Consider the following 12,088-nt stretch of genomic DNA (forward strand, 5'->3'; position numbering starts at 1 on the left):
TTTCCCCACATAGTGACACGGTCCTCTGCCCCACGCCGAACCTACCCATCCCGGCTTTAATGCGAATTATAGTACCGAGGGATACGAACAAAACCAGTAGATATTTAAGCCTCCTACCTTTCTCACCCACCTCATCAACACTCATGTTCCATCTAACCAGACTCAGCTCCCCCGCTTTCCTCAACCGATCATTCGCCCGAGCATTCTCGACTACCATCATGGCTTCCACCAAGCATGAGTTCCTCTGCATCCTGCCTGATAAGCCGGATGCTCTGGCTAAGAGGCTGGAGGTGCGCGCGTAAGTCACTCTTTTACCGCCCTATGACACTTTCCGGCTAGGGTTTACGAGATATGGTACTGAGATGGGTTTGCAGCTCCCACCTGGAGGGCGTCAAGCCCCAGGTCGCGGATGGGGTGATCACGATGGGAGGTGAGTATCTTGCGAGCTTTTTTTTCCTTTGGCATTTGGCCTCGATGTTCCTTGCAGAGGAAATGGCTAAGTGAGTTGAGCAGGGGCTATGCTGGAGTCGCATTCTACCGAGGGCACGCCCTCGTTCAAGGGCAGTGCGTTGTTGATGATGGCCGAGAGCGAGGAACAGGCGCGGGAGCTCTTGAGCAAGGATATCTATGTTCGGAGTGGGGTGTGGGATATGGAGAAGGCGCAGATTATTCCGGTACGTGATTAGGTTTCTTTGACTGGCTTGCTTGCTCGTTGGGGCTAATGGTGGTTCAGTTCAAAACTGCTGTTCGGACGGCACTGTGAGTACTAGAGTTGGGTGGGACACTATGAACAAGTAATGTATTTGTGTGAGATAATACATTGATGATAAGTCTGGTAATCTACCCAAGCGATGGTGCTGCTATCTACTCTCAGAAGTTTGTTCATATATACAATATGCACGCGACTACAGCTTCGCCTTGGGCCGGAGCATCGCCTCTGCTACCTTGCGACGCTGGATCTTTCCCGTTGCCGTCTTTGGAATCTGCGTGACTATCCAGACCTGTTGTATGGCGTTAGTTCATTGCTCAGGAAGACACGTTGGCCACAAGAACATTTGCATACCTGCTTCGGGGTTTTGAATTTGGCAAGCTTCCCGGCCACCCATGCCTTGAGGTCCGCTTCGGTTGCAGCGCCGCCACTCTTCAAGACGACCGTTGCTCCGATATCCTCTCCGTAGTGGCCCTCGTCCGGGATAGCGAAACAGACTGCTTCCGCAACCTGGGGATGAGACAGCAGCGTGTTGTCAAGTTCGATAGGGCTGATCTTCTCTCCGCCCTTGTTGATGAGCTCCTTGATACGGCCGGTGATGATAACGTAGCCGTCGCGGTCCTTCTTCCCCTGGTCTCCCGTGCGGAAGAATCCGTCCTTGGTGAAGGACGACTTGTTGGCAGCCGGGTTGTTCAGGTATCCCTTGGTCACGTTGTCACCACGGACGCAAATCTCCCCCTCTCTGCCTTGAGGCACTTCCTGGCCAGCTTGATCGAGGATCTTGACCTCTACGCCTTGTCCGATGCCAACACTGCCGGGTTGGCGCTTTCCCGGTGGGAGAGGGTTACTCGTCATCTGGTGTGCGGCCTCTGTCATCGCGTACGCTTCCAGAACGGGGGCCTTGAAAGTTCTTTCCAGATCCTCAAAAGTCTTGGGAGAAAGGGGCGACGAGCATGAGCGGATGAAGCGGATCCTGGGAATGGGATTTGGCAGAGGGGTCTTTAGGAGGATCTGGTGGATCGTAGGCACAGCAGTGTACCAGTTCGCCTGGTGAGTTACGAAATCTTGCCAGAAATCCGAGGCAGAGAACTTGAGCGGTACTATCACAGAGCCTCCTGAGAAGAGAGGGGCGAGGAAGCCGGCCAGCAGCCCATGAACGTGGAATAGAGGCATCACCAAGTACGTCCGATCCTCGGAAGTTAACTGATATGTATCCCGGATATTCTCTGTGAGCGGTCAGTAAATTTTGACTATGCCATACTGTGTTATTCACTTACTCATGGTGGTGGCAAGGTTCTTGTGTGTTAACGGGACCTGCTCCCATATTATGATCAGTATGAGGGTCTCGCTCAGGCGTAAGCGTTAAAGGGGCCATACAGCTTTGGGTCTTCCAGTTGTCCCACTGGTGTGCAAAACAAGGGCAATATCATCAGGCTGTGCTTCGAGGATACCAGTGCTGCCCTTTCCTGCGTGTTTGCCCAGTTCCTTGACGTCTAGTACAACCTCCTTCCCATCCCAGTAACACTCCGCGATGGCAGCGTTGTATTTTCTACCAGCCTGCACAGCAGGGCCGTTTTGCGCAAAAGAGCCCCGTGGAATCAACACCAGGTTAGAGCTGAGGTCATCGATGTAGAACTCAAACTCCTCCTGCTTGTATGCCGGGTTGAGGGGAGCTGCGATAGCTCGCTGCCATGATGTAGCCAAGAAAGAGACTATGAATTCCAGGGAATTGACCAGAGCAAGTGATACTGCAGCTCCATGGCCAACCCCCAGTCTAGCAAGTTTGACTTGAAAGTCGGCGATATGGTCATGAAGCTGTTGGTAGGAGACCGACAAGGCCGACGGCTTATGAGGTACTATCACTGCAACACTCGGACTGTCCGGCGAGAGGGACTGTGCTAGAGTGGCCATCCTTCTTATGGTGTGCCTTGGCCGTTTAGGGGTTATTTACAGTGATGGAAAAGATAGATATCTAGGATAGATGATACAGGTTGAACGTAGGGATTCTGCGGATACGACTCACGTATCTTACGCAACTGACGTAGATGCGCCATTATTATATCCATGATGGTCAAACCCATGGGTCCTCGGACTTAGTTGCGAAAGCTCGGATTAGTCGTCAGTTCTCGTAGGCCCCAGTTTCGCGCTCTTCCTCCCCTGTCCTTTCTCCTGAGCGGGTGGCCCCGGGTGGATTATGTAAGGAAGCCAAATATGGCAAACAGTGCAAGTCGAGCAAACATCCTTATGCATGGAATTACTCCGCATCTCCAACTCTTCAACCATCCTCCTCGCAGGAACAATGTTATAGATCTTGTTTCTCCGTCTTATGTATTGAACTATCTCTTCTGTTCTCTGCCTACGTCTTATTCTTTTATACTTTTATCCATGGCCTCGGATTCGACCCCATCCAAAGGGGGAGGCCTGTCTCTCTATGCGAATCTCCTCGACCCATCGTCCAATACATCCTCTCCCGGAACAATTTCTCGCGCTCCGGTTGTCTTCAAGCAGGCTTCGGAAGGCGACTCACAGACAGATGATTCAGCTGCCAAAAAGCAGCAATTAAATGCTGGTAGAGCTCATACCCTTCTTTCGTGATCGAGAAGTTCTCTTCATGTATCCCATTTTGACGATCTGATTGCTCACTTGGCCTTCTTCTCTTCTCGGGTATTCAGCTTCTCTTCGATTTCAGCCTACGAAAAGACCACAGCTAGCGGCTCAGAAGCCTAAGCCGAAACCAGCGCTACCTAAGACTACCCCTGCTACTGCGTCTGCGCCGGCTCCTCCCGTGAAGACTACTCTTGCGGACTGGGCGGCAACCGAGGATGACGATGTCAATGGATTCTACGTTGGCGAGAAGAGACAGCGTGGCGGGCGCAAAAAGCGCAAGAAGAACCGAGAAGCGCAGGCGTTCGTCCAGAATTGGGATGACATCTACGACCCTTCAAGACCGAACATCTACGAAGAGTATAAGCATAGTGATGAGCAGATTGCCGAGGTGCGCGAGTGGAAAGATCGCCTCTACGCACACCGGATGGCACGGTCGCCGAGCAGGAACTCGTATAGCGACGATGAATCGAGACCAATGAACAGTATGCTTTCCTTTGTATGCGGCTGCGAACGTTTCAATTGCTCACAATTTTTTGCAGGACAATTTGCGCCTCCAAAGAGTTTCGCGCCTCCGCCTAATCTCAACGATATCCCTCCTGCACCGCTCGATGAGGCCACAGGAGACGATGCATTTGCTCGACGCGCGCGCATGACGGCAGGTCAACCGGATACATTAATGTCTGTTCAGACGCCGCCTCCGCCTCCGCCTCCCCCAGAAGAGCCGTCTGCTCCAATTCCGGATGACCCCACCGGTGAATATGCCTACCTGAGACGGGTGCAAATGGCGGCAGCAGCTCAGCCTGCACTGCAGCCGCCTCCTCCGCCTCCGTCTCGGCCGTTGGATGCGCTGCAGCCAGCCTCTGCCACTATCTCTCGTGCGCCGGTCCGATATACCCTGCCTCCGCCTCCGGAAGATATTCCCGCCACAGAAGCKGAGCTTGAAGAAGTCTTTGCGAAGGAAGAGCCTGCGGAGGAAGTACCCGACGAAGAAGATGGCCAGCGCTCACTCCGACCGGGACAAAAGGGATTTGCTGAGAGATTGCTGGCGAAGTATGGGTGGACCAAGGGATCTGGCTTGGGTGCCACGGGTTCGGGTATCGTCAAACCGTTGCAGGTCAAAGTCGAGAAGCAAAAGAAGCGGCCAGACTCGGAAGGCGGTGGTTTTGTTACTCCTGCTGGCAGGGGCAAAATCATTGGTGGTAAGAGGAAAGCGGATGAAGAGGAGGGCAAGTTCGGCCGTATGAGCGAAGTCATCGTCCTCAAGGGTATGCTTGAGGGGATGGATCTGGATGCTGAACTCGAGGGTGATCAAGACGGCGGGCTGATGCAAGAGATTGGCGAGGAATGCTCAGAAAAGGTACGCTTCTCTGTTTATGACTGGGTTGCTACCATCTAACACTAAAACAGTACGGTCGTGTGGAGCGTGTCTTCATTTCCCGTGAATCTGGTTCCCCAGTGCCGGTCTTCGTCAAATTTACTAACCAGTTATCGGCCTTACGCGTGAGTATTTCAGAATTCAGACGGCCATCCAGTCCGGGCGCTAACAAAATGTATCAGGCGGTGAATGCCCTAGAAGGCCGAGTGTTCAACGGCAACACAATCACAGCACGTTTCTATGACACTCAGAAATTCGAAGAAGGGATATATGACGATCGGTAGCAAGCATAGGAACAAGGAACACGTACAGCACATCCATGGGTTTCATTGCTAGTCAGTCAATGATATGACTCGGGCCTGCCTTCTGAGGTCATGTTATCTGCCGTGATAATGTCTGGACAGATGAACATTATGAAACTATGAAAATCAGATGATTGCGAGCTCAAACCTTTCGACTCCATCCGTGTAGGTGCGGACTTTCGCGTCTTTAGGATAGCAGCAGCCTTGCGCTTCATCGATTTCCTGGCGGGCTTCTTGTCTGCCAACCCCGTGCTTGGAATATCAAGCGATCCTGACTCTGCCGCTCCGAGGCTCCACTTGAGGGATTTGCTGACGTTGCACCAGTGTGCAAACTCATATCACTGCGAAATTCAATGTCTTGTTACTATAGCAGTCATACCCAAATCTGACTACATGTATGCAGGATATGTAACAGCAGTAGCTGGGATCGGTATGGGGCAAAGGACACGGAGAGTGACAATTCTGCATTTCCAACGAAGCGGCATATCAAAAACGAATGCTAGTGTAGCGCAGATGAAGATACCTGAGGCGATACTTGAGTCTTGGGACAGCGCTAAGATTGATCCAACTTGCTGTTCTTTGTGTTGGCTATTCTAGGCGTATAAAGCAGAACAGCGCTTGATTGTCCATGCTGATCACTAGAGAAGACATTTTCTTAATCACCTTATTCTGTTAACACAACCTGGCGGACAAACATGGGTACCTTTATGCTTCCATCTCCTTCCGCACGTTGGCCACTGAAAACTATAGAGGTCACATGATCATTACTGTGAGATTTATCAGTGGAGACCCGATTGGCTGTGGGGTATCAAATCATTAAGCAACACTGGAAAAGCCTCATCTGGTGGCCATTCACTTGGAGCCTCTTAGTCTGTGACTCTTATCTCTTTCCTCTCACTTCCTCCTTTCTTACCTGTCTCCATTCTCCCTCTCTATATATCCTCCGCGACGAATCCTCCTTGGTCATTTCCTCCAAGAACTCACCGTAATCGCCTCTTCCGACCTTAAAGCAAATCTCGTCCTGTAACCACTTCACATCGCCGACTCACCATGTCCCTGTGTTTAAACCGCCTCACAGAAGAACGGTATGTCTACCAGCCCAGGTCACCCTCGCGCCGCGCAAACACATCCACGACTCCGCATCCGACAGCAACCCAGAAACTAACACCCCCACGCGCAGGAAGCAATGGCGACGAGACCACCCGTTTGGCTTCTACGCAAAGCCTCATCGGACACCTCAGGGCGTGCTGGATTTGAAGCGCTGGGAATGCGGTATCCCGGGGAAAGCGAATACGCTGTGGGAAGGCGGGCTGTTCAAGCTCGACGTTGTCTTTCCAGATGGTAAGCCTGCCTGTGCTTGTGCTTGTGCTCGTGCTGGTGCTCGGTCCTTGTATAGCAGGCGAATGTGCTGACCATTCTCTTACTGGAATAGAATATCCGACCAAGCCGCCGAAATGTACGTATTTCCTTCCTGACTACTGGCATGATATATCCATCTATATTGCCACCTCTTCTGCATCCTTTTGAGATCGTTGAATCTGACGTCGCAAACGACACAGGCAAATTCGTCCCCCCACTCTTCCACCCCAACGTCTACCCCTCCGGCACCGTCTGTCTCTCAATCCTCAACGAAGAAGAAGCCTGGAAGCCCGCCATCACAATTAAGCAGATCCTTCTGGGAATCCAAGACTTACTCGACGACCCGAACCCAGAGTCCCCCGCGCAAGCTGAAGCATACAACTTATTCAAGAAGGACCGGCCGGCGTACGAGCGGCGCGTGCGCCAGGTTGTCAAGGAGAATCCTGCTCTCTAGAAGTCTGAGATTTGTTATGCGGATGACGATGAACTTTCCAAATCTCGTATTCTCCTTCGGTCTAATGAATGCTCTTAATTTACGGTACGGCGCCCATCACATCGCGGCCACCTCCCAGAACAAAGGGCGGTTGACGCTCGTTTCCATATGATCTAGTTGCATCTGCTTGATTCATATCCCTTTTCTGTCTTCCAGTGTTTCGGCTTTCTCTTAGCGTGGCGTTCTCAATTGATAAAAGCGAACGGCTCCAACTGAATGTTGCTCTCTTCTTCTGTCCGCTTTTTTCCCTTACCTAGTCGCGAGATTTCATCCGTGAAGTAACGCACATAGAGGTCTCTGAATGCTCAACCTGTCGTCTTCCATGATACCATGAGTAGTTTCCCAGGAAAACAAACTCCCACGGATGCGTGTCCTGGTGCAGGTGTCGGATATATGCATGCATGTATCCGATCTGATGCACATACACGAGCTTGTGCTATGTCCACGACTTGTTTGTACCTACTGCAGATAATCTTACGCAGATCTTACAAAGTCCGCACGACGTCAAGCACAGCCGCCATCTAATCAGTGTTAACTGCGCAAGAGGCAACAGCCTCCACACACCATCCGGCGAGTAGATTCAGGTCTTGAACTTTTGTAAGGTTGCTCAAATGAGATTTGATTATTATCATAAAAACAGTAAAAGCACTGCAATCAAAAAAACCATGGCTTATTAGACAACTCTACACACCCCCAGGAGGAGTTTTGGAAAACAAACAAAACCACATGCAATTTCCTGATATCGGCCATCCTTTACAAAACGTACTGCACCAGAGCTCCAAAAACGGCGGCGAATCCGAGAGCGGGGAGGTTAGCAGCGTTGAGATCAGCAGCGCTAGACTTGGAAGCAGAAGCAGAGCTGCCGCTGCTAGTGGTGGTGGTGCCAGAAGATCCGTCCTTTGTAGTAGGGTTGGGCTCCCCACCCTTGCACTTGTAGGCACCTTTAATGATCTTGTCGGATTTGGCCTTGTCAAAGCTGGTGCAGCTGAAGTTTCCGGTGCTCTGCAAGTTGAACTGGCCCTTGACGTTCTCGAGCTTGGGCATGTTCACCCTGTGATTTGATTAGCATATTGTGCCATATTTCGGCCGGCAGAAAAAGGCCACTTACTCGTCGAAATTGCCGCTGAAGTCAACGGCACCAGTAACGACCTGCAGGGAGGGCACATCAATGGTGCTGAGCTTGTCGTTACGGGTAATCAGGAAACCACCGTTGACATTCTCGAGAGCTGGCATGCTGATGTTAGTGAGTTTGGTGTTGGCGTTGAAAACCAGGTCACCGGTCGAGGTCAGGTTGGGAGCGCTGAAAGACGTGAAGGAGTCACCCCAGAAGCCAAGCTGGCCGGTCAGATTGTGGAGAGAGGGGATGGAGACAGCGCTGACGTTGCGGAAGGTCATGTTGGTACCACTGGAGAGGTTGGGCAGCTCCACCTCAAGGGAGTTCAGGTTACCAGCAAAGTTGATCAGGTCAGTTGCGTTCTTGAGGTTGTTGATGTTGATGGACTTGAGCTGCGTGTTCTCAGTGATGTCGAACCGACCAACGGTGTTCAGAGAGATACCGTTCAGGCTAGCCAGACCGGTGTTGGTGATCGTGACATCACCGGCCTCCTTGACACCCTTGGTAAATTCAAGACTCTGAAGCTGAGGCAGAGCAGTCCATTCGATCGATCCCACACTCGTAAGAGAGGGGAAGCTGAGGGTGGTCAGAGTGGTAAGGCCATTCAGCTTGAAAGCTTCGGCGATGGAGTTCAGCATAGGCGCCGAGATGGTAGAGATGTTGGCGCCACCGGTGCAGCTGAGGGTGCCGTCAATCTGCTTCACACTGTTGAAGGTAATAGCGCCCGAGATGTGCTGGTCGATCTCGATGGTACCCTTGATGGTCGAGCAGGAGGCGTAGCCATCGGCATCGCTCTGGCTGTTAATCGTGATGGTCTCACCGGCCTTACCGCAGTCTGTGCAAACAATCAGCTCCCACCCTCGCAATTTCTGATTCGTCGGAGTCGAGGGTGATGGTTCACTCACCGGCAGCAAAGACCGCCTGGGCTGCAGCCAGGACAGGAAGAGCGTACTTGAGGAAAGCCATTGCTAAATGTTGTTTATACTAAATACTCAAAACAAGGTCAGTAATGCCATTAGGAGGCTTCGGAGGCTGCGGTCAAGAAATGGTCCCACGACAATCCATCTTCGCGAGCAGAAAAAGACCGCACTGCGAATATAATGAAAGAGGAGATGAGAGAGGGGGAAGAGAAGAGAGATAGAGATGGACGTGATGAGACTTACCAATGATCAATGGGCTAGAGATGTAGAACGGGCGATGCTCGGCCCTTAAGAGGTCAATATGGGCGGATGGCAGTAGCTGCAGAAGTTTGGCAGACAAAATTAGATGAACGAGCGAAAGAAGGTGAGGTCGAAACGAAGGAGAAGCTGTAAGCGGTGATTCCTTCAACGAAAGTGGACTAATTAGGCAAGCACGTTGGATGAACAAGAAGAAGAATGAAGGGAAAGAAGGAGAAGAAAAGAGAACAAAAAGACTGGATGGGATGGACTGGAAAGGAACCTTCAAAAAGACAAGGCAGTGGGAAAGGAAAGTGCCTTTAGGGAGGACAAGACAAGAAAGGAGGCGTGGCCCCAGCGCCGGGACCGGTAAACTTACTTGATGCACATCTTCTTGTAAGACAGTTACTATTTTTTACTTAGGTCCTTATTTTTTTCCCAGTGATGAATTCAGAGACTAATACACTGGAAAATACACTAGGTGCGTCACAAGCCAGATTTGCGCTCCAGGAATCCTGATTCTCAAGCTCGGAAATGAGCCCGTTGCTCCTAGTTAGCTCCGTTCTGTAACACTTTGTCACCAATAATTGTGCAGCAATGCTTCACCAATGATTCGCCCCGTGGCTCCATTCTGGTTCCCGTCATTTTTGACCATTCAAAGCGCACCATTCCCTTTTGTTTATCGTGGCCGAGGTGGTTGAGATACGTAATCTTGGACGTAGGTTAGGTATGTTCCTGGTTACAATACAATTTGGTAATCGTCAGAATTTGTATCCCATTTATTGTTGATCCTCTTGAACCAGCAATAAAGGTATGATCTGTTATAAAGGTCGCTATTTCCTTTGCAGCAATAGTACAGGAGTACGAACCTAATTACATCAAATCTCTTGGCCATAAGCCGTCATCTAGGAAAAAGGATGGGTTTGAACTATCTCTTGAACCAGTGAACAAGTACCTTACTTGCTGTAATCCATACAATTGATACATTTTCTGAAATACATAAGTATCGACAAGATTTTAGTTAAATTGTTTGCCGTGGCCAGACTCCCTCCCCAAGATAAATCCAAATGCAACATTGTAAACAAATAATAGCCACATCCAATCATTCATAATCGATGATACTTAACCACGAATGCCTTTTGCTATGACTAGCACTAGCGCTATCTACAATTCGGTTCAGTTTGTCCAGGTTCAGAGGACTTTCGATGGAAGCAGCTATAGTTAATCAATATGGTGTAAGGCATTTAGAATGTTATTGTTTCAGAAACTGGAATCCTTAATAAGGAGTAAGCCATGTCTTTGATGGCGAGACAACAAGTTCGGCAACAAGACGAAATTCTCGAAGCAATGGGTACGCTCTCCTGGCATGAGTGTCATCACCTGGGCTACGGATTATGGAATGTGAGAATATCAAAAGCCTCAAGGAGGTTGGGATTCAGAAATCCATTGCGCCGTTTGCAAGCTAGATTGATATATTGTCAATCCTGCCACTTTCTGCCATGCAAACGATCTCTATTGAACGTTAAAAATAGGGTACTACATTTTATTTCCTGGCTATCTACTCCATAATATTAGAGTGTCGTTCTACTATGTACTGTGTAGATAGATTATTGTCCATGAAGTTTCCTGGATCCCACGATCCTCCCGCCAACGCTACAGAGCTCTAGTCTAAGTATGTTTTCATCATCATTATGCCACTGGGGTCAGGCACAAGGCAAAGTAGGCAAAGTGCCGTCCACTAGGCGACTGGGACCTCAATTGAGACGGCCAGACTAAAACTACCTAATTAAGTGGCGAGTATGCGTGCGGCCCGATATTGCTTCTTCCTTTCTTTGGCAAGCTCTGCGCGGGTAGCTAACTGTATACGCAACTCCTAGTACACCGCACACGTTGGCACAGTCTGGAAATAATGATACAAAGTACTCAATTTCTCAACAGCTCAATAATCGCATTCTTATATCGACGTTAGGAGTGTTCTCCCAACCTAGGATCATAGGTAACAAAATAAGTTCTGTAACTTACCAGTACCATCGAAGAGACTTCATATATTGGTCAGACCCACTTAAGTAGGTTAGCGGATCCACGAAACAATCCTGCAATTGTGAAGCTATGCCTTCATGGCAAAATTATAGATAGAGCTAAAAATATGCAAACCTGAGGGATCGCCAAGTCAATTCACCTCAAATTCTAGACTGTCTACTTGATTCTTCAGGTACTGTACATTCTCTATGGTGACTCGCCTGTCAAGTAAGTATGGTGTGCAGAAAGAAAGGCCCGATGAGCATGGCACTAATGTAATCACATATAACCAGTTAGTCATTGAATAGTTCAACAGATCATGATCTATAGAGCAAGGAGCCGACCAATTATATTATGGGGCTTTATCAAAATCAATTCTTCTAGTTGCGGGCTCGCTTCATCTGGCCATTGTATGTTTAGGGGATCAATGATCCATGACTGTCAATGTTTGCGTCTCGGTCCCTTCAGAGTTCTTTTCGCATCCACACTGCCCAGTTATGATTAGGAGTCAAAGAGCTCCACTGATATCCATGGCTATTTGCATATCACAATAATGGATAAGTTCTTGGTCAGAACGTTGATAATGACCTGTTCGAAATTTCAACCAGCCCTCGTTCTAGCAATTGGACGGAGTTTGTTATCACTGCTGCGCTATCCTACTTTGATGCTCAAGATTTACTTCGACGTCACCCCGCTGTAACTCCGTACCTGTGCATTAAGTTACCAGTACAACTGCGTGTAACCTTAGCGACCATTCGTCAAGCACGTTCCCCAGAGCGCCACATAGGACGGGTGGCTGAATGTAACAACAAATAAGGCCAAATAGTCGAAGTACACAAACTGCACAGTACAACTGACTACAGAGTACCTGTAGATGTCTGCTAAAGTACGCATAACATGGCTCCTTTTACTCTGCCTCTACTCTTTACTCTGTGGTGATGGCGAATTACTGG

At 49.6% G+C, this 12,088-nt stretch overlaps 5 protein-coding genes across 5 annotated transcripts; 3 read left to right on the top strand and 2 right to left on the bottom strand.

Annotated features, from left to right (window-relative positions):
- Positions 1 to 218: 218 nt before the first annotated feature.
- Positions 219 to 763, top strand: Asppvi_000907 (uncharacterized protein; the record flags this gene model as incomplete). Its single annotated transcript, XM_043297211.1, has 4 exons — positions 219 to 298; positions 375 to 430; positions 514 to 674; positions 734 to 763. The coding sequence occupies 4 exons, from the start codon at positions 219 to 221 to the stop codon at positions 761 to 763; spliced, it is 327 nt and encodes a 108-aa protein (XP_043153146.1).
- Positions 764 to 905: 142 nt separating this feature from the next.
- Asppvi_000908 (acyl--CoA ligase) lies at positions 906 to 2,620 on the bottom strand (the record flags this gene model as incomplete). The annotated part of the gene is made up of 4 exons (XM_043297212.1): positions 906 to 1,001; positions 1,064 to 1,935; positions 1,987 to 2,023; positions 2,087 to 2,620. The coding sequence occupies 4 exons, from the start codon at positions 2,618 to 2,620 to the stop codon at positions 906 to 908; spliced, it is 1,539 nt and encodes a 512-aa protein (XP_043153147.1).
- A 474-nt stretch (positions 2,621 to 3,094) lies between these two features.
- On the top strand, positions 3,095 to 4,975 carry Asppvi_000909 (putative G-patch DNA repair protein (Drt111); the record flags this gene model as incomplete). The annotated part of the gene is made up of 5 exons (XM_043297213.1): positions 3,095 to 3,278; positions 3,382 to 3,798; positions 3,856 to 4,673; positions 4,724 to 4,816; positions 4,874 to 4,975. The coding sequence occupies 5 exons, from the start codon at positions 3,095 to 3,097 to the stop codon at positions 4,973 to 4,975; spliced, it is 1,614 nt and encodes a 537-aa protein (XP_043153148.1).
- A 1,068-nt stretch (positions 4,976 to 6,043) lies between these two features.
- Asppvi_000910 (E2 SUMO-conjugating protein UBC9) lies at positions 6,044 to 6,806 on the top strand (the record flags this gene model as incomplete). The annotated part of the gene is made up of 4 exons (XM_043297214.1): positions 6,044 to 6,078; positions 6,174 to 6,334; positions 6,426 to 6,449; positions 6,553 to 6,806. 4 exons carry the CDS (start codon positions 6,044 to 6,046, stop codon positions 6,804 to 6,806), a joined length of 474 nt encoding a protein of 157 aa, XP_043153149.1.
- Positions 6,807 to 7,598: 792 nt separating this feature from the next.
- ecm33 (GPI-anchored protein Ecm33) lies at positions 7,599 to 8,925 on the bottom strand (the record flags this gene model as incomplete). Its single annotated transcript, XM_043297215.1, has 3 exons — positions 7,599 to 7,896; positions 7,954 to 8,794; positions 8,865 to 8,925. 3 exons carry the CDS (start codon positions 8,923 to 8,925, stop codon positions 7,599 to 7,601), a joined length of 1,200 nt encoding a protein of 399 aa, XP_043153150.1.
- Positions 8,926 to 12,088: the final 3,163 nt, after the last annotated feature.

This window comes from Aspergillus pseudoviridinutans (assembly GCF_018340605.1).
Source record: "Aspergillus pseudoviridinutans IFM 55266 DNA, scaffold_1, whole genome shotgun sequence".
Taxonomy (NCBI): Eukaryota; Fungi; Ascomycota; class Eurotiomycetes; order Eurotiales; family Aspergillaceae; genus Aspergillus; species Aspergillus pseudoviridinutans.